Here is a 21,786-nt window from a genome sequence, read left to right on the forward strand (position 1 = left end):
TGCTTCCCTGGGCTGTGGGCTGCACGGCGCGGTTCTGTGCTTTGTGCACCGGGCCCTCTTCCTTGCATGGACTTAAAGCCATGTTTCCTGTCCCCATCTCCAGCCCCCGAGGGTTCTCCTTAAGACTTTGAGTTCTTTGTTCCCTCATGACACCTGGGCATTTCTTGTTTTTTTTGGCTTAGTCCTAGATTAAAACAAAAATTAGTTCTAGTTTATCAACTTTATAGTGGAAGGAAGGGGTCATCTTGGCCAGTTCATTCCACCATCATACACACGTACAAATAAATGCACATTTATTTTCATATGTGTGTAGTTTTAAGAGATACAGTTATGCTAAATCATGTTCCTTTGGGTTTCAGTTTCTTACCCAGCATCCCTTTTACCAAATCTTAAATTACAAAGAAATTTATTTGAATGCCCCGTCTTTTCCTGGCCAAATCACATGTTTAACACAAAGTGAGAAATTGAAGAGACGCTTTGGTCTACGCTTCTGGATCATTGGCTTCTGAACAAAATGCAGATCTTCTTAGTTCCACTGCATGAAGTAGCGGCATGGATGTGAATTTTAGGAGGTACCACCAGAGGAGAATGACTCTTAGGGTTCAAACTTTTGAGCCCCTGAAGCAAAGTTCTGGAATTCCCATGATATTTACCTGGCAAAACCCAGAATTCTGAAATTGGAACTGACTCCTTCCCTTCCTACCAGAAAAAGGCACTGAAAGAGGTGGTGTTTAGGATTCGGTTTTTCTGCCATTTGTCTACCTTACTAAAGGGACATTCAGAACAAAGTTGATGGGAATGAGGAAAATATTTAGGCAAAATACATGTAAAGCTCACAGAGGTCACAGTTCAAGTTGGAGAGGGAGCTTCATGTTAACATGTTGAATGGGAAGAACAGTGAATTAATGCAGACAGGACTGGGAGTGGATGCGGCTTTGCTGTTTTGGAAGGTTAGAGTGCGGGCTGAGGACAATCATAGAAGTCCCCTGGGAGCCAGTTTGCCCTGGAGACATGCACCCGACAGTGGGGAGTCACCTCATTCCCTCCCTCCTATCCTTGCTTTCATGATATGTATTTTTCCTTTAACAGCACAGTAAATCCTGTCTTCTGCTGCTGTTTCTCGAGACAAAATGCACCTCTCAGTTTAAGGAGACAGCTTGTTCAGTAGCTTGATTACTTATAACAATAAAACACATATTCATGCGGATTTATTATGTGAGTGCCCCAGTCTGTGTACCTTAATGATTTCTCTGCATTTTGTATACCATTTTCTTGATATTGGTGTTGATTTCTGTGGTTTAAAACATCATCCTCACCTGCCTTAATTAAGCCTTCTTTCCCGCAGCTTGTGTGCTCTAATGCCCTTTGCCACTAGCGTCTGGTCTGCCAGCCTTCTGACTTTCTCCATGCATCCGGCTTATGGCAGACCTCCCCATACAGTTGTAATAGTTGGGGGCGTGTACCTTCCCTAGTCTTTGTCTTTCTTCAGTGCTTTGTGACTCAATGTGGATAATTATTTTCAGACTGTCTGGTTTGGCCTGTTAAATACGCTTGGGTATTTCCACAACCCCCTCCATATAATCCTGTGTCCTATGACGTAAGTTAGCCGTGAGTGTTAGCTAAGTGTCCATTGTGTGACCACACCAGAGGGACATGTCTCCAGATAGCAGTCTCACTCTGGCAGAAACTGGCTTTAAAGCTTAGTGGCCAAGAGCCGTCTTAGAGACAGTGATCTTAGATCATTGTTGTGGTTTCCAAACTCTGAGTCCCAGGTCACTTGTTCCCCTCGTCCTTCTCTTTCACTCTCCGTTCTCTATTTGTGAGCCAGGGAGCCTCCCAGCCCACCCCCGCCTTTAACAAGCACTGCTTTTTGACTTAGGCCCTGGCAGCTGGTCCATTCTCTTCTGAAGCCTGGGATCGTGACCCAGCCTTGCTCTTCGCTGCCAGCTCCCCACTCCTTTGCTATGCTGCCTTCCAACCCGTGTCAAGAGGACTGAACCCAAGCTCTTTCTAGGGCCAGAATTTTCCTCTGAACCATTTTCCCAGGTGCCCATCTCTCTTAAGTTTTTGTCCTGCTAAGAGAAAAATTGTTAGGAAGTTTGAACTTCGGAAAAACGAGCTGAAAACATTCACTGAGTGGCTGTTGCCTAATTTTCATTATTCTACGTCATGAAAGAAATAGTGAGCCTGGACTGAACTCTCAGAGGTGCAGCCATAGGGTCACCAGGACTCAGTGCTTATGTCTACAAATCTGGGCGGGATCCTTTTGTGGAGAAGGAAGGGTTTGGGCATCAGAGGGGGGATGACTGAGGTCGCCTCATACCAGAAACTCCCGTAGGAAGCTGAAGCAGCGCCTTTAGTTGTGTCGGGCACCTGAGGAACTTTGGGAACCCAACCAAGAGGAATGGGCGGGGGCAGGGTCCTGGATGTGCAGTGCTGCTCTCGTGCTGTGTGTGGGGCACAGAATATCACAGGTTGGTCTCTTGCTTACACGTGGAATAGTTTCAGTCTCATACGGGAGGAGGAAAGACCCATAAAGAGGGAGGAGGGAGAAAGTGAAAGGATTAGACGTTTGTTGAATGTTCACACAGCCAGGCACTCTGCTCAGGCTCGTCACGCCAAACATTAACTCACTTGAAGCTCGTAGTACCACACTGGGCAAGTGGTGTTATCCTTGTTTTGCAGATGGGACAGCTTGCCCAGAGGTTAAGTCATTCATTCATTCATTCCTTCAGCGACCGTTCACTGGGGGATTTAGTTTTGCCAGGCATTGCCTAGCCAGCACCTGGAATACCGAGGTGAGAGATCCTGTGGTTTTCTTGGGAACTCAGTCTGATTGCCCAGGGCACCACCATTTTTTTTTTTTTTTTTTTGTCTGCACGGCTCGTGGGATCCTAATTCCCCCACTAGGGATTGAACCCGAGCCCCCCGCGGTGGAAGCGCTGCTGAGTCTTAACCACTGGACCGCCAGGGGATTCCCCAGGCTACCAACTTCAACCTCTCTGCCTATTCTACTGTCCCAGGCAGCTGTTAGGCAATAATGTACATAGCTAGTATACCATTGACAGTGGTACTACTCGTTGTCAACAATGAATGGGACCGATTCCAACTGTCAGGTGACTCCCAAATCCCTGTTTGAAATCTCTGTTGTTTCTGATGTTCTTCAAATTAATGTCAAGGTTAATAAATATTACTTGCATGCTGCAGTTTAGAAAATGCTTTCATGTAGATTAGCTGATGTGCCTTAGTCAGGAGTGGGCGGGGGATTCTGCTTTCTTCCCAGAGCTCAAGCTTGTGCTCATTCTGTCTTCCTCACTCTGCACTGCATTTACCCTCTCCGATGAAACGGCAGGTTACAGCCTGGGTGGACTGCCCTTTCCTGAACTGGCTACGTTTTAAGATGTGTTTTTCCTGACATCAGGGAGCTGATTAATTGTTCTGGTTTAAAGTCTCCTGTGGGGTCACCATTAGGTAAGCTAAGCACGGGTGGTACAGGGCTTAACGAGTAGTTGAAAGCAGGCTGGGCCTCAGGGAAGCAACATGTTAGTGACAGATCTGGGAGTTGTTGAAAGTGGCCCAGAGAGTGTGCTCGCACACCCCATTTGTCCTAGTGGGCAGTAGGGGCTGTGAATGACAGGAATTACTAGAACTGTGATTCAGCTCTGATCGCAGAGGAGGTAAAAAAAAATTTTTTTTAATGATGGAAAATTAACTCTTATTTAAAACATGCCAAGTGTAGTCACGGGTTATGTCCCAAATTTGTACTTTCCCACATGGATGGTCCTTCTCCACAGACAGGCTGTAAATAGAAGAAAAAACAGCATTGTTTCTGCCTTTGAACTAACTCTGTGAATGGAAAACCCCTGATAGGAGCGGCATTAGTGACACTAAGTTGCTGGCACTTAATGGTGTGATCCCGAAAAAGCCAACATTCCTGTTTCTCAGTTTCCTTGTCTGTAAATTAAGACTAAAAGAAAAAAAAAAAAGTCCTATTAGAGAGTTGATGGGAGAATTATATTAGAGCACGTAGAAAGATCATACCAATATGGTAGGTCTAAAATACATAGGAATTTAAAACTACTGAATACTTCAAATATTTTGATTAGGGGAATTGGGAAGTAAGGTGAGACTTTGGTTTTGAAATGGCAGGTTGTTCTTTGTTCTTAGTGTACGTAAGTCTACGAGTGAAGACGGTGTTAGTCAGAGCTAACACTTCTGGTCAATTGAGTGGTTAAACAAGGAAAGCCGTTGAGAATACCAGAAGCGCCACATTTTATTCATCTCATGAATAAATATTAATTTCAACAAACATTTATTCAGCACTTACCAAGTGCCATGCTGTGTACTAGGCACTGGGAAGTGCAACGCTGAGTGAAAGGAAATCTTGTCCTGACCCTGATGGAGCTTGCAGCTCAGTGTGGGCCTCAATCAAACAATCGCACAAAGGCGGAAAACCACAGCTGTGGTAAGTGCGCTTCTAGAAGGAAGGCACCACACAGCAGGTTTCCTGTAAGAGAGCAGGAGTAACTGGTCTCCCATAAGAGGAGGTAGGAAGGAGGCACTTGGGAACTCTGGTTTTAAACAACAGGGGCGGAGGTGCCAATGTGGCCAACCCATCAGATTGACAAAGATGCCCGCGACTGTCAGGGGCCCCCCTGTGCTCTGGGCTCATGGGAAATGGAGAGGATTTCTGGAACGTGTTTGCAGTCACTTCCCGGTTCTCCACCGAGACCCCGAACGCTGAGAAAATCTGGCTCGCGCCGGTTGGTCGCCCTTCTCTGAGTGCTCTTCTGGCGCAGGGCCTGCGCTGCGCCGAAGCCGAGCTGTCCTCCCAGCTGCCCTCGAATGCACGCTGCGCACCGACTTCTTGTGGTTCATCCACGGAACTGAGGAGACAGGATCTCGCTTGTCCTTGATGTGGTGTCTGTAGGTTGATTTCAGACTTTCATTTAAATAAATAATTCAAGCCTTCAGCTGGGAAAGGGGTTGCTACGTCACCGTCACCCGGGAAGGCCTCTGGCTGCCAAAGCAGCACGTGACCAGGCAGGGGGACTTCCCCTGCCTCCCCGCCCAGGTTGCTGGGAGAAGTAACTATGGGTCTTTGGCAGCTCTTTCCCAATCTGCATGATGAAGGTTGGGAAACACTGAATTATGAAATAAAGGAAGGCACTCGGCGTGCTTCTGTCATCCTTGGCACATGCATCCTAAGTTACAATTATGAGCTCAGCCTTGTGATGGTGTATCACAGGCTGCCTTGCGATTCTTCAGCAAGTTTTTTTCAGTGTGTTGTCATCAACACACTCAGGAGGCAGGAGCTGACCTGTGAGTGACTCTGGGTGGTTATAACTGGGAAACAAGTCAACCTCACCCATACTGTCTCGGCAGGAAATGAGGAAATGGACAGGGTTCCGGAAGGCTGTTGTTTGAAGAGGCTCATTCAGTTCCAAGAATACAGGGGAGGAGCAAGAAATGTGAACGTGTTTACTACCCGTTCATTGACTCACACGGAAATTGTCCCCATCTGGGGCCTTGTGACCCCTGTTATGTCAGAAGAGCTACCGGGAAGTTGTGGAGACAAATGTGTCCTCCCCTCCTCTCTAATGCCCTGACCTGGGTGGACATATGGCCGCTTCTTTCCTGAGTCTTCCAGGGTCGACTTTTGCTTCTCAGAGCTTCTGCCTCATTCTTTTTCCTCCTCAGATCACTGTGTTCCAGGCACTTCTTCCCTGAGTGGTGCTGAACTCAGGAGTGGGGCGGGGGGCGGAGGGCGGGGCGCTTCAGAGGATGTCACCTTGAGACACACTGATACTGAAAAGGAAAGAGTTGGCCTGTCCCAAGATTCTCTTAATGCTGTGTGTGTGTGTGTGTGTGTGTGTGTGTGTGTGAGAGAGAGAGAGAGAGAGAGAGAGAGAGAGAGAGAGAGAGACACAGGGTTTCTTTGTTTTTTAAAATTTTTATTGGAGTACAGCTGATTTACAATGTTATGTTAGTTTCAGGTGTACAGCAAAGTGAAGCAGTTATACATATACATATAGCCATATATCTTTTTTAGATTGTTTTCCCATATAGGTCATTACAGAGTACTGAGTAGAGTTCCCTGTGCTGTACAGTAGGTTCTTATTAGTTATCTATATTACATATAGCGGTGTGTATATGTCAATCCCAATCTCCCAATTCATCCCCCACTCTTTACCCCCCTGGTAACCATAAGTTTATTTTCTACACCTGTGACTCTATTTCTGTTTTGTAAATAAGTTCATTTGCACCATTTTCTAAAGATTCCAACTTATAAGTGATATCATATGATATGTCTTTCTCTGTGTGACAGGGGTTTTTAATGTGCGCCTGTGCACGCATGTGTGTGTCTGTGGGAGCGTATTTTCTGGTTCACAATTACTTCTTAAACTGCCAAGTTTTCCTCTGGGAGAAGTACCCCAGTTTTGGTCCTCTGTCTAGATGTTGTTAACTCATTTTGCACCATAGAGGGCGTTCGATTCACAAAGCTTTCTCCTCATTTTGTCCTTTGGATGGCACGTCTCTCTTATGCCCCAGGGCCCTCCTTGTCCCTGGTGGGGATGGATCAATAAGATGTGCCCTCACAGGGGCTGGGCTTTTCTGTCCAGCTGGGAAGCCTGGCAGGGGTTGGGGCAGACCCGCCCGCCCGCCCTTGCACCTGCTTCCGGCCCTCGGAGCGCCCCGTACTGCCCGCCTTGACATGGGGACGCGGAGAGAACGCCGAGAACCAGCGCGTGAAAATCACTCTCTCACCACGAACCCCACCCTTGGCCTCCAAACCCAGCTGGGCGCGTGCCAGACTTCCGGGGCGCTTGCGTCCTGTCTCCGGGGCGTGGAGGCCTCTGCAGCTGTAGGCCTGGCTGATGGGTGACAGCTCACCGGCACCTCCCAATCTCAGCTGGGCGTGGGGTCTTTAATCAGACGCGCCGAGGACGTTCGGCCTTCTATCTGTGCCCGAAAGCATCGTTCGTGGCACAGAACCTGAGGCTGCTTCTCCCCCATGCCCTCTCCTCTGGGTATCACTGCGCCGTCTGGCAGAGTTTCACTCCAGCGTGGCAAACAGCAAAGTAGTTGACCTCGGCGTGTATAACATCACTAAGGAAAATGACCAACCTTGTCCCTACAGCCTCTGATTCAGGCGCATCCTTGCTGTTCTTGCGGAGCCGCTCACTCCTACGGCGACAGCTCCAGCCCACTGCTCCCTGCCGAGCCGGGAAGCCTTTTAGAGTTTGTGTCAGGCAGTTGTGCCCTACAACTTTTTTTTTTCTAATAAATTTTTACAATGGAAAAGTTTAAACCTATATAAAAGTGGAGAGAATAGTATAATGAACCCCGTGTACCCATCACCCCGTTTCACCCATGATCCACATCCGGCCAGTCTTGTGTCTTTCATACTCCCCGACTCTGCCGTCCAGTGGAATCTGAGATATTGCACAACTTCTTCATAAATTCTTCAGAATGTATCTCTAAGAGACAGGCGTTTTATAAAAATAGCTGTCATTCTATTATCATACCTGAAACAAATAATTCCTTAATATGATCAAATATCCAGTGCTCAAAGTTCCCTAATAGTCTCATAATTTTTTTAAAAAAAATATTTGGTTTTTCTGAATCAGGGTCCAAACAAGGCCCATATGTTATATTTGTTGATACATTTTAAAAAGTCTTCTAAATGAATTATCCACCCCCAAGGTCTCAATAGTACTGGTGCTGTTAAATGTTGGTGTCATTTAACAAACCATCAATCTCTCTCCCTCCTGTAAACTAATAGATAGCAGTGCTTGATCACATGCAGGTTCAGGTTTTTGCAGGAATATCTCACAGTGTTTCTGTGCACATCCTACCACATCACATCAGGAGGTACCTAGTGTCAGATTTTCTCTTTCTTGTGAGGTTAAGATCGATCTGTGGGTTTGGGTGCTGAGGGTCTGACTTCTATCATAAAGTTCCCCATCAGCTAATGGTTTTAGCTAATGATCATTAGGCATATCCATGATTTCATTTAGATTCTGTCATTATTTCTACACTTTTTAGGTGCAAGTCTTCTCTAAAGAACTTTCCTTCATCCTTTGTACCCCAAGGTACAGTGCACACAAGACACTTTTTTAAAAGACATGATCGGAATAATGATTTGGTTCTCTAGCATGCTCCAAAGGTGGCCAGTGAGGGTATTTTTTTTTAGTATCATTATAAACTCATGAATTTTTAACATAGATGATGTGTAACAATTCAGAGCAGTCTTGTTCTCTGTGATGCCCCTATTGTCCTCCTTAGGCCAGTGGGAGCCTATTTGGGTTTTATCCTGTGTCCTCTGGACATGACCACAGGAGTCCCCCTTGCTTTCTGATATGACAAGGTGCTTGCTCCAGATTCATCTTACACATTCCCTGTCCCTGACCTAGACTCAGACATTTCTCCGAGGATACCTGATTCTTTTTAGTAGGAAAAGGGTATTTAAAAACCACAACCAGGTGTGCTCAGTTTTTGAAGACTTTGCATAAATAGCAGTAAGCCTGTAAGACATCTGTATATACAGAGGGGACCCAAGTGGTACACAAGGGCGTGATTGACTGCCACTGCATTTTTCACCAGCTGCATTAAACAAAATAAATCCCACCTGAACCTCCTCAGATAGATTGTGCTTTTGTAGACCCTGCCTGAGTCTGTTTCCTAGTCCTCCTCCTGGGATGAAGCAAATTTACCCATAACCGTTAGATTCTTTCCTCTCACCCTTCCTGTGAGCACAGGCTTCTGAGAGGGGAGGTTCGGGCCGAGGATTCTCTGCGCTCTAGAGGTTGCTCAGTCAGAGCCGCCCTGCTCTGTGAGATCAGCAGGACTGCCCCACACCTTCCCAGATGGTGCATGCCTTTAGGGAGGTTCTCACACACACCGACCTCCTAACTCAGGATTGCTAATTTCGTTGTAAGATGTTGCCTGCAAGGCTTGGGTCCTGTACCCTCACACAGACTGCAGAATAGATCCACTGGTGCTCAGACGACAGAGTCTTAGATAACTTCCCGTAGACTCCCCCTTAATCTGTCTCCGTGGTCTGGGGCCAGGTTGCCAGTAGCCCCTTGCTGCTGAGAGAACACGTAGAGGGTGAGCTCTGAGTCAGTGTCCTGTGGATGTCACCAAGCCGCCCGGTACTCTCAGCTGCTGAGTTGGAGGCATCAAATGCGGCTGGCCCCGCGTTTGCTAGGCGGGGGTGGTGAGAAGGAAGGTAAATGATGGAGAAAAGCCAGTGATATTTCAGGCTCTGTAGGAGTACATTTTTACATTAGCAAAGTTATTTGCAAATTTCCCCAAAGCCAGTCCGAGCTTCCTGTTTAAGGGGCAGGAAAACAATGCTAGTTGTTATACTGTGCAAGTGATGCCAACTCGCCCCTCGTCCGGGACACACTCATCGCAAGCTTGTCTGCTGCTTCCCGGGCCTCGAAGGGTCTCCACGCGGGTCTGTGATGGATGTTCTGCACAGTCGCCCTCCCGGTCACTCCCAGACGTTTTCTCCCACAAATCTCCAGATTGACTTTAAAAAATCCTAACGTCAGCAGCCTTTAAGCCTTATCTGAGAACAAAATGCAGTTCATTTGTCTCCTAAGTGTTACTTATTTGCAGCTGGGTTAAAAGTCACAGTTGCCTCCTCGCTGTGAATTGGGAAGGGATTGGGAGGGAGGAGGAGCAGGCCGTCAGCCATTTTTATACAGGACGGGAGGAGGAGCAGGCCGTCAGCCATTTTTATACAGGACGGGCCCATGCGGGTGCAAATCCTTTCCTGCCAAGCACTTCATTGCCCTTGGCAAACCCAGGGTCCCCAGGAGCCAGGGAGCTAGATGAGGTTACCCAGAATTTTAGAATAAAAAAGGACCTCACAGACTTTAGCACTATTATTTTCCTTTGGATGAAATCTAGCCCAGATCCCCAGGATATGAAGCAGAGGTAAAGTGGCTGGGTGGGGCTGGAGCACCAGAGCCAAGGTTTGGGGAGCTCTTTCCATGCCTTGTCCCCCGCAGCAACTCAGGGCTCCAAGAAGGGCTTTTTGAAAAGTGCTCATGGCAGATACTATGGCAAACTTATCCTGAGTCTTGGCTCCCCTCACTTCCCCCCACAATCAACCCTGGAAGTGGGAAAAGAAAAGAAAACCCAAGGAACACTTGGGCTGCAGAAGATGTGTGAGGAGGAGGGATGGATGCTTGGTGACATATCCAGGGGACAGGAAATGGGGGGGAGGGGGGAGGCAGTCATGTCATTTTCTTTCTCCTGTATCGTACCTTTGGATGCATCATCACCTGCTTCATCACATCCCAGAAAACACAAAAAAGCAGTGCCAGCCCAGTGCCACCAGGTCAGTGGGGTAACATTAGAGCTGCATTCATCCATGCCGGGGTAGGTGCATATAGCATATGTGCAGGGAGATCTGCCAGCCATATGGAGTTAACAAGTGCCCCACCCCGCCCCCCGTTCCCCCACCCCTCCGGGACCCCAACTATCCCCCTATGTTTCAAAGGAAAGCTGATGGCAATCCAGGCAGATGGAACTTAGAAAATGAGATGGGGATAGAGATATGAGGATTTTCCCTGAGGGGCAGAGTCACTTGCTGGGGTGTGGCAAGTGGAGAGTAGTTCAGTCCAAAGGGCAGCACAGAGTATCTCCCACCCTCTTTGCTGACCCACCAGGGGTTTAGCTCCCCTGTCGTAGGTACACATCACTAGCCAAGGGAGTCAAGATCCCCAGGAGAGTATGCAATCACAGAAAAAAAACTAGACATGAAATAAGATGGTAGAATTAAGACCCAACATAATAGTAAAACAAATGTAAATGGATTAAACTCACCAATCCAAAGATAGAGATTTTCAGATTAAATTATAAAAAGAATATTTTAGCAGTATGCTGTCTACAGGAGACATAAAAGGATACAGAAATGTTTAATATTAATTCAGATAAAAAAAGTTTTTTAAAACATCAAAATGGACAAGCAGAATATTAGAATGTTATATTTGGGGAAGAGGAGCAATTTATCAAGAAGATATAATCATATAAAGATGTTAAAAAATAAATAAAGAAAGAAGATATAATCAAAGATAAATCTATTTATATTGCCTCAAATACATAAAGCAGCTACCAACAGGGCTAAAGGGAAAAATAAATAAATCAACAATTGTAATCAGAAATTGTATATGTCCCTCTCAGAAACTGACAGATCAAGCATGAATAAAAGCAAAGATAGGAAGATATGAACTACACAATTGATAAGCTGTAGCTTATTTATTCATATATATTTGTAAAAATCAACCATGTATCTTTTTAAAAAATAAATTTATTTATTTATTTTATTTATTTATTTTTGGCTATGTCAGGTCTTCGTCGCTGTGCGTGGGCTTTCTCTAGTTGCAGCGAGTGGGGGCTACTCTTCCTTGCGGTGTGCGGGCTTCTCATTGCGGTGGCTTCTCTTGTTGCGGAGCATAGGCTCTAGGTGTGCGGTTTCAGTAGTTGTGGCATGCGGGCTCAGTAGTTGTGGCTCATGGGCTCTAGAGCGCAGGCTCAGTAGTTGCGGCGCACGGGCTTAGTTGCTTGGTGGCATGTGGGATCTTCCCATACCAGGGCTCGAACCCATGTCCCGTGCATAGGCAGGCGGATTCTTAACCACTATGCCACCAGGGAAGTCCCTTAACCATGTATGAAGCCACAAAAAAAGCCAGCATTTCAAAGAATCAAATAATCAAGACCATAGTTCTTTGACCATAATGTAATAATAACTGAAATACAAAACAAAAGAATAACACTCCCCACCCCCTGCTCATTTGCTGAAACCTAAATAACTCGCTCCTAAATGACTTTAAAAAATTTGTTTTACTGGAGTATAGTTGATTTATAATGTTGTGTTAGTTTTAGGTGTACAGCAAACTGCTAAATGACTTTTGAGTTAAAGAAAGAAACATAAGGGAAATTTAAAGTACTTAGAACTAAAATTTAAACATTAAAATTTTCAACAATTGTGGGAGATAAAGTAGTACTTAGAGAAAAATTTAGCTTTAAATCATTTATCAAAAAACAAACAGATGGGGGCTTCCCTGGTGGCGCAGTGGTTGAGAATCCGCCTGCCGATGCAGGAGACACGGGTTCGTGCCCTGGTCCGGGAAGATCCCACATGCCGCGGAGCAACTGAGCCCGTGAGCCATGGCCGCTGGGCCTGCGCGTCCGGAGCCTGTGCTCCACAACGGGAGAGGCCACAACAGTGAGAGGCCCGCATACCGCAAAACAAAACAAAACAAAGCAAAAACAAACAAAAAACCCCAAGAAGTAAGGCAGTAAGAAAGATAAGGCTAAAAATCAGTGAAATAGAGGACAAAAGAGGATGAGAGAAAGAGAAAATTAAGAAAGTTTTGAACTTACTCTTCAAAAAGGTTAATGAAATAAACCATTAACACAGATTGGCTAGACAAAAGAATAAAAGACAGGATGAAAATAAGACACCAATAAATAAGGAAATAAGTACAGACTGAATGAAGGTGAAGAACATCCACTGGCTGCACTAGAGTTTGGCTGGGATGTGATGGGTGGCCTGGCATGGGGTCTCAGAGATGGAGATAGATGGTGAGGGGGCCATCTACATGGGGGAGGGGATGGCTGTGGAGATGAGAGACTGGCTACATGCAGAGTGGTTAATTAAATATAAGTAAATAAATAGAGACAATGAAAGCCAGATTTCTCATGGTTGGAAGGGGAGCTATAAATGTGAAAATGGAAAAAACAAGATTGAGCTCTGGTATTGGATTGGAAATGGTGGTGTTGGTGTGAGCTCTTAGTTTTTAATATATATATAGAGAGAACAGAAAATGTTACATAAGGTTAAAGGATAATTCAACAATAGTGTATCTTACTACACAGATTATAAAGTAGAAAGTCACATAAATTTCTCAATATTATATTGTTAATTATATATATTTTTTATTACTATCATTAATTAATTATGATATTTAAAATGGTGATGTAAAAACTCACCGAGTACTAGAAATTGAAGGGAAACGCAATAACTCAACAAAATTATATAAGAAAAGTGTGTAGCAAATATCAATGGTGGGGACACTGAAAACTCTTTAAGATGGGAAACCAGCAAATAAGCCTGCTGGCACGACTGCAACAGACCAGTCCTGGAGGGCCTGGCCACTGCACTAAGACAGGAAAGAGCTGGCTTAGAAGGGTATCTACAAACTGCGAGAACAATACAGAGCTCAGCAAAGGTGCAAGTGCCGATGACAGGAGTTCCTCTACACCAGCACTAACCAACGAGAAAATAGAATAGAAAATAAGATATCACTTATTTTACCATAGCAACACAACTATACACTAGAAATTAAACTAACAAAGGACGTAGAAGAATTTTACTGACAACATTTAGAACTCTTATTTCAGGATGCAAAGAATGACTGAATAAATGGTGTTATGCTATGATCGTCATAGGAGATTGGCTAAAAATTGTGAAGATCTGTAAGGATTGTAATTTTCATGAAATTAATATGTAAATTCGCTACAGTTCCAATCAAAAGTCCATCAAGCCTTTTAAAATGACTTAACAAAACTATTCTAAAATTTATACACAGGGATAAAAAGCCTGTCCACAAATAACCAAGTCAATTTTGAAGAATAGAGTGAAGTTGGTGGGGGACTGGGGAGGAGTTGCTCATTCCACTAGATAAAGAGGCACATTATGACGCCATATTAAGAAAAACAGTGAGGTAACTCAGGAACGGACAAATGGGTTAAAGCCATAGACTGAGTATGCAAAACCAGATCGTGTTTATATGGAACGGGGTACATGATCCAGGTGACACCACAAGTGAACAAAGAAAGGGGAGACTGTTTAGTAGATGGTGATGGCAAACTGCCTACCTTAGGGAGATAAAGTTGGATCTTTATATCAGATACAGAGGTGAACTCTAGAGAGACTGAAGGCCTAAAGGTGATAGATAAAACCATAAAGGAAGAAAATGTGGGAGACTATCTTTGTGATTTTGGAATGAGAAAGGACTTCTAAAATTTAAATAAGACGACCTGTAGCACAAAACACATGACAAAAACTAGATTTGACTGTGTCAAAGTTAAGGATTGCTATTCAACAAAGTATACCGTAGAAAAGTTAAGAGAGAGTTGAACAAATGAGGGAATTTGCGGCACATCAAACTGACGAGGGAGACTAAAAAGGAAAAGGTAGTCAGCCCAACAGGAAACATAGAGAAGTGTAAATGTGGACAGATGTAAGCAATAAGACCTAGGTTTATATTTCAGATTGGCTAAAAATGAATAAATAAATAATAGCTAGTACAGGAAAGGATGTGGAGAAATGGGAAAACTCAGCCACTACTGGGGGCCATTTAAAGTGGTATAGTTGTCCTGGAGAACCATACAAAAATAGTGCAATTAAACATGTCAACATCCTATAGCCCAGCCTTCCCACCGACCAGAGCGGAGGAACCCTCCAACAGGACTTTAAGGAGACAGGTAAGAGGATGCCCATCACAGCACCGTTGAATGCGGCAGGGAGATGGAGGTAACAGGAAGGGAATGGAAAAGGAAATGGAATTCCAAGCAGTCATTGGAAGCAAGAAACTAGATGCACATGCAGACAAATCTTAAAAACATAGTGCTGGGCTTCGCTGGTGGCGCAGTGGTTGAGAGTCTGCCTGCCGATGCAGGGGACACGGGTTCGAGTCCTGGTCTGGGAGGATCCCACATGCCACGGAGCAACTGGGCCCGTGAGCCACAGCTACTTGAGCCTGCGTGTCTGGAGCCTGTGCTCCACAACAAGAGAGGCCGAGATAGTGAGAGGCCCGCGCACCGCAATGAAGAGTGGCCCCCGCTCACCGCAACTGGAGAAAGCCCTCGCACAGAAACGAAGACCCAACACAGCCATAAATAAATAAATAAATAAGAGTTGGGACTAAAATCTTTAAAAAACAAACAAAAAAACCCCATAGTGCTAAGGTGGGAGTGGGGTGGGGGAGAAGAACGAGATTTTTACAGCATAATCACTTTTATGTAAATTAAGGCATATACTCACAAAATAATATGTTTTGCAAAGATACGTCCATAGTCAGTTTATATGTCAAACGTATTAGAATGAGTAACTAATGAAGGAAGTAGATTAAAGTGAAGATTAGGAATGAAGAGGAAATTATTATAAAAGTAGAAGCTGAGAAGCATCAGAGTACAGTGGTTAAGAGCAGGGACTCCAGAGCCTGAGTCTGAACTCCAGCTCTCCCCCTTACTAGCTCTGTTTCCTTGCGCAAATAATTTAACCTCTTTGGTTAAGCTTCTCTATCTAATAAGGGTCTGGTAGCTAATCTCCAAAGATGGCCCCAAACAATTCTGCCCCTCCCTGTATTTACAAGCAGCTCCTCCCATCAAGAGGAGAGGCCTGGGCTTCCGTGGTGGAGCAGTGATTGAGAATCCGCCTGCCGATGCAGGGGACACAGGTTCGTGCCCCGGTCCGGGAGGATCCCACATGCTGCGGGGCAGCTGGGCCCATGGGCTATGGCTGCTGGGCCTGCGCGTCCGGAGCCTGTGCTCCGCAACGGGAGAGGCCACAGCAGTGAGCGGCCCACGTACCGCAAAACAAACAAACAAACAAACAAACAAAAAAGGAGAGGCCTATGACTGCTTTGACCCATAGGATCAGAGGAAGTGATCCTCAGGGACTTCCGAGCCCAGGCAGGAAGCAGGAGAGAAGCTTCTTCCCTCTTGGAGCCCTGAGTTGCTGTGGAAAGAGGGGCCCTTTAACTGAGATGCCACGTGGAGAGAAACCACAGGAGAAGCACCTGGGCCGTCTGACTGTCTGAGACATACAAGTGCGACCAGAAAAGGCACTGCCCACAGACTGCCTGGCTGAGCCCTAGCCATCCCATGGAACAGTGAGGTGCCATAGAATGGTTGTTTGAGACCACTAAATTTGGGGGTGTTCTGTTAGGCGACAATGGATGAGGTCATTGTAAGGATTAAAGGAGGTAGTTTTCAAAGTGCTGAATAGGGCATGGCTCGTGGGAAGTGCTTGGCTCTATGTACACATTTGTGGAATAAAATAGAACAGGGACAGTGACAGAAACTGTGTCCTGGACTGAAGTATAGGGGTAACTCAATTCTTCGCACCTGGTGCCCACAAATAAGATAAAATAAAACCTACGTTAGGTCCATCTATTCATTTCCTTGGTAGGGTAACTGTGGCCCAGGAGGTGAAAAGTGTATCCAAAAAAGAAGTTTTTCAAAATGATGCAGGCCTCCCTGAGCCCATCTCTTCTGCTGTCTTTGTGCCCAGAATTCAGAGCCTCCAAGAAGGCACTAGATATATGAGCTCAGTGACTCATGAGTCCCTCATTTCTGGGAACACAGACAACTGATGGACTATATTTGTTTTCCTCTGTAGCGCTAGAGCCAGAACGAGCACATTTTTTATCTGTGATGAATTCTCAATTAGCCATAGGCTCCAGTATAAGGAAATGCAAGGATAAATGAAATCCACGTGTAATTCGAAGATCTCGATCAAGTCAGTCATTTCAACCTCCAGAAGGATCTCTTACAATTCTTTTTACTCCCAGACACAGTGTGCTCAATAAATATGTGTTGATTATTTAAAATTAATCCCTCTTCTTTTTGAAAAGGATTTAAAACTGTTTACGGTCTTTCAAATCATTGATCAAAGTTGTTTGTCAAAGCCCAGGCGATCGCCCAGACGTTAGCAACAGCGAGTGGAAGGAAGGGGTGGGAAGGGTGCTGATGTTCATGCATGAACTGCTTACTGGGCACCTTATAAACCTTACAGGGAGTGTCTGAGTTAGGTATCGTCCCCATTTTACAGAGGCAGAAACTGAGGCTTACATAGGTGGGACACCACCACTGGGACACTGCAGAGCCTGATTCAAACTCAGGTAGCCTGACTCACAGCTGGTCTTCTCCCACTCTGTCCCACTGGGAAGCAAAGATCCGGACTCACCCCAGAGCAACTCAACAGCAAGGGGAAGGTAGTATGTCCCAAAGCCAACTCCTAGACACTGAGACTTTTGTAAAGTCAGAAAAGGTGGACTGTGGAACCTAATAGCCCGTGTATTTCTGCAGAACTGACACATTTTGGAGAGGGTCTGCAGTTCCCTGGGCATCGCTATTTAGAGCCGATTTCTCACGACTGTAGCCTCCGTGGCAAGAAGCCTCTGGCTGGCAGCCTGCAAGATCCTGCGTGTGCATGGCTGGGAGGGATGGCGTCCAACTAGGTCCATCCTGGTCCCAACCTCTCCACCTAAAATAATCCCGAAGGGGCTTCTCTGGTGGTGCAGTGGTTGGGAGTCCGCCTGCCGATGCAGGGGACACGGGTTCAGGCCCCGGTCTGTGAGGATCCCACATGCCGCGGAGCTGCTGGGCCCGTGAGCCATGGCTGCTGAGCCTGCGCATCCGGAGCCTGTGCTCCGCGACGGGAGAGGCCACAACAGTGAGAGGCGTGCCGCAAAAAAAAAAAAAAAAAAAAAAAAATCCCAAAGCCCGTCCCCACCCATTGAACCACTTCCCATCCCACTTAAGCCTTCAGAATCACAACCTGTGATTCTGATCCAGCACGAGGGCTGCCTGCTCTGTGGCTGGTCTGCAGGGAGCTTCTGGGAAGACATTGGATGAAAGCGGAGAGGAAGCATGTGCCACCGATTCCCTTCCCCAGGTTGCTTCCTCCTCTGGGTCTTTCGGCCTGAGGACACCCCCTGGGAGGGCAGGTTGAGGACAGAGGTTTTGTGCGCACCAGACCTCTCTGTAAGCTGCGTGAAGCTTCGGGGCAAGGCAGACCCGGGCCGGGCCCAGGCCAGTGCCAAGAGGGGAATGAGAGGCCCCGGGGTAGGGAGCCTCCAGCTGGCTGGGGCCCCAATGCAGGTAGCCAGGCTGCTGGTTCACTTTCATGTTCTCCTTTGGCTTCTCCACGTCCTCAGATGAGTGACTTTCACTGAAAATAAAATGACTGCGGCTACAGCCCAGCCGCACGCAAGTGGCCACCCTGGGTGCTCGGAGCACAGGGAGGGAGACCTGGACACGAAAGACAACTACACGCAACTTCCGAGTCATGCCATTTATTTTTCCTTAATTGGGTTTTACAGCTCGTCTGAGCTTCTGCTCAGTTCTCTGAGGAGCTGGAGAATTCGTGTGAATGCTCTGTGTTCCTGTCCTTCCCCAGAAGAGAAACAGGCAGGCACGTGAGTACACACAGGGGCCAGTGAGAGTGCCCTGCACTTGATTCTGTCGTTACTTTCCTCTCTGGCTTCACTGTGACACACGTCTGTCTCCATCAAATATTCTCAAGAAAAATGGTCCGGACAGGATACGGCGAGGGACGTGGGGAGAGGACTGTAAAGGGGTCGGTGGAGGGAAGCAGTGAACCAGTAGGATCATTTACCTGCCCCTCCTCGTTCCTTTTCCTGTTTCATTCTGGGTCTTTCAGAAAGAAAGAAGCAGAGAGAGCGAGAGAGAACAAGGCTAGCAGGACCACTGGTAACTCGTGCAGCACCCCGGTTAGCAAATGCACCCACCTTCGGACGGGTGCTGCGTGGCTTGTTGGCATACGCAGAGCCTGGACCGAAGCTCCCTGTGTCCTCTTGGCTGGTGTCTTGTGCTTATGCTGCAGTTCCCGCACTCTCCCGCCTTGAATGACCTCAGGGTTAAAAGGCCAAGAGGGGATGAAATGTTCTCCAAGAGCTTTCAGAATCTCAGATGGGCCCTGGTGCTGTGGAGATCAGAGTCTTTCACTGGGCAGGGAGGCATTGATGCCCCTCTTGGCTGCCAGGGTGTCCTGCCCACCACCCCACATGCAGCCCACTCCTTGCGCTAGGACTCTGCTTAATTTCCCAGGGTGGGAGTGTGCACTGGGGGGAGAGAGGCGTGGCCCAGGCACAGTACTACCTGTGCCAATCTTCCCAGCCCGGATGCCCCAGCAAGCTGCCAGGGAGGGACCTGCCTGCTTTTGATATTTTGTTTCATTACATCTCATCTCATGAACCAAGACAGCAGGAATTTTCTGCAGCCAACCTCAGCAGAAAATGATCCTGGGAATCTACTGCTTCCTTAATTCATGGAAAAAAAAAAAAAAAAAGGGAGGAGAAAGGGCATGGTTCTCTCATGAATGTTTGTACCACTCGGTTGAGAGGCTGGTTGACCTGACAGCTCGGGGACCAAGGCTGGGTGGACATCGTTTGTCAACTATATTACAGGGCTGCAATTCACACGCCACCAAGCTGGACTCTTGGCTCTGGAAATTTAATGTGTGACAGCTGCGTGCAGCCAGTGGTGTCCAGCATTTTAGAAAGGTCAATTAAGAAACGGTTGATGGTGGTGCAGCTAATGACAGCCCAGAGGGGTGAGCAGGGCCGAGTAAACAGAAGGGCTGAGACGTGTATGACTGGAATTGAAGTGTCGAAGTGAAGCGTGGTGGGGGGAAACCTATTGTCACAGGCCATAAAGCACATCTGAGTTTTGCAGCGGCGAGCAGTACAGCTGTTTCTCTCCCCAGGCAGCGCGGGGAGCGGTCTGTGAACGGAGGGCTCGCCAGACAAAGGCGACACCTGCATCAGCTTGATCAATCTGCAGACAAAAATCGTTACCCTCCTCACTGCCTGTTCCTTTGCACTACCTGGAGCATGACGCAGATGCTGGGGTGACAGCTGCAATGTGGGTCATGTTCTAGAAATCCATATTTTAAGCATTCCCCAAAGCTGGGCTCCGCCTTCTCTTCAGGGCTGCGGGTAGGTGGGTGGATGGGAGCCTGAGTGCCAATCTGAGCGAGTGCTTTCCTCAGACATCATGTCTGCTCCCTGGCTTCAGTGGACACACAAAGGCAGGGAGCAGTCTAGACCCTTTACACTGCGATGGATAAAAGAGGGACATGGAGCCCTTAGAAAAAGCCTATTTCAGCCTGTGACAGAATTGGCTCATGGTTGGGGGAAGGCACCGCGTGGGGCTTTTTTCTTTTTCTTTTTTGGAAAATCAGACAAAGGGGTCTTAGACTGCTCGGACAGGCTTTTTTTGGCCACGTCTACCTGTCAAGCCGGAAATTCGGCAGAGCAATGGGAATGCTAATTGACATGCAAAACAGTTCCAGGGTTCCTAGAAATGTCTAATGATCCTCCAGTTCAATGCGAATGAAGAATTAAGACACGTGCTAAATGAAATGGGAATAGGAACACCAACCTTTTTGCTTTTGCTTTTTTTTTTTTTTCCTTTTTCAAATCTACTTTGGGAAATTTCACAGGTTTTGTGATTTAAAAAAATAGTATTGCAGTCAGTGGGGGTTTGTCTTTCACACACTGGATATTTATTATTAGAAAATAGCTTCTATCAACTGCCATTACCAAACAAGTTGAAAGGAGCGTGCTTCTCACCATAAATTGTTTTTCTCCTTAATGAAATTTAAGTAAACAGTTCACTGTGGGGAGAGTTGCCACGCTTGTTTTTCCTTTAAAAACTGAATAATTAAATGAAGTTTAGGACAAAACATCCGTCAAATATGACTTGTCCTGCAGCTGTTACGCTGTCCCCTTGAGTAAGGGACATGGAAGAGATGGAAAAGACCACTCAAGCTATCAAAGTACCCCAAAGAATCTACAGTAGAAACTGGGAAACAAACCAACGAACCCAAACAAAACCCATCCAAACCAACCATGAAATCAGTTTTAACACTGGCTTTTCAACTTTGATTATCATCTAAGTTTAATATATATATATATATATATATCTATATATATATATTTGAAATAGTAATAAAAAAGGAAGAGTTGAATTGCATCCTTAGCAGGACAACCTTCCTCATATGTTAAAGAGGTGTTCAGAAAATTCCATACAGTATCTGCTAAATAAACATGTTTGGCAGCTTAGCAAATATCATATGATTGCAGCATCCATGATTTGAAGTCAAAGAGCGACTTGCTTTCTTCAGGCGGAGTCTGTTGCTCAGGGTGACGTGATAACATGGCTCTGGATGTTCTTCCACCCACGGCTCGAGGAAGGATTTCGGGGTGGCCCAGTGCAGAAACTTCCAAACCCCAAACAACAAATCAACCAACCAAACACACAAACATCAAACAATCGTCTCCTTTGAGTTCCTCTTGACAGAGTGGAGGCCCAGCAAGGACTTCTGGTTAGAAGGGACGTTGACAGACTTTGGAATGAGGAGAATCACCCTCTGATTGGTCCGACGCCATTCATTGTACAATCGACAGTGGTACCTAAATGACACCTGGGGTCAGGAGAGGAAAAATAAGGGAAGGTTTCAGGTAAGTGGAAGCTGATTATCAATCCAAACGACATACACGCCATTTAAAACAGCTCCAAACAGCAGAACAGCGGGGCAAGAGCCGGGGGGAAACTGCTGCAGTAGGCAGCGGAGCGCTGGGAAACTGGCCCCAGCCATAGAGCACCCACGTGTGAGCAAGGGGCAGGTCTCCCTCGTGCCTCTTCAAACTGGGTAAAATCGGAGTAGTAATAGGAAATGAGGTTCCCCCCGAGTTTGGATTTATTTTCAGGATAGCAGCCTGGGCCCCAAAATATCAGTGGGGAAGAAAGCTGGCTGGGGGCCGTGGGCAGAGTAGGCACGGCGCCAGCCCTTGCCCAGCTGTGGGACTAGGCAATGTGCCTTCCTGGTCGTCAAGTTTCTCTCTGTTAAATGAGAGGGATGCTGGGGCTTCACGCCCCCTTCTGTAGGTTGGACACTGCACAACTCGAAGGACCCCGTTCACGGTATGATAGGAAGGGCACCCTTTG

The 21,786-nt window shown here is 46.5% G+C and overlaps 2 protein-coding genes across 2 annotated transcripts in view; one reads left to right on the forward strand and one right to left on the reverse strand.

The window, feature by feature from the left end:
• LMNB1 (lamin B1) overlaps positions 1 to 21,786 on the forward strand; it is a 116,031-nt gene that overhangs the window by 68,035 nt on the left and 26,210 nt on the right. The window lies entirely within an intron of this gene.
• MARCHF3 (membrane associated ring-CH-type finger 3) overlaps positions 20,319 to 21,786 on the reverse strand; it is a 152,806-nt gene continuing 151,338 nt past the window's right edge. The window contains exon 5 of the mRNA XM_059061592.2: positions 20,319 to 21,262. Coding sequence (XP_058917575.1) covers positions 21,104 to 21,262 — 159 coding nt within the window. The 3' untranslated portion in view covers positions 20,319 to 21,103. The remainder of the gene's footprint in view (positions 21,263 to 21,786) is intronic.

Source organism: Kogia breviceps, chromosome 4 (genome assembly GCF_026419965.1).
Source record: "Kogia breviceps isolate mKogBre1 chromosome 4, mKogBre1 haplotype 1, whole genome shotgun sequence".
In the NCBI taxonomy this organism is placed as follows: Eukaryota; Metazoa; Chordata; class Mammalia; order Artiodactyla; family Physeteridae; genus Kogia; species Kogia breviceps.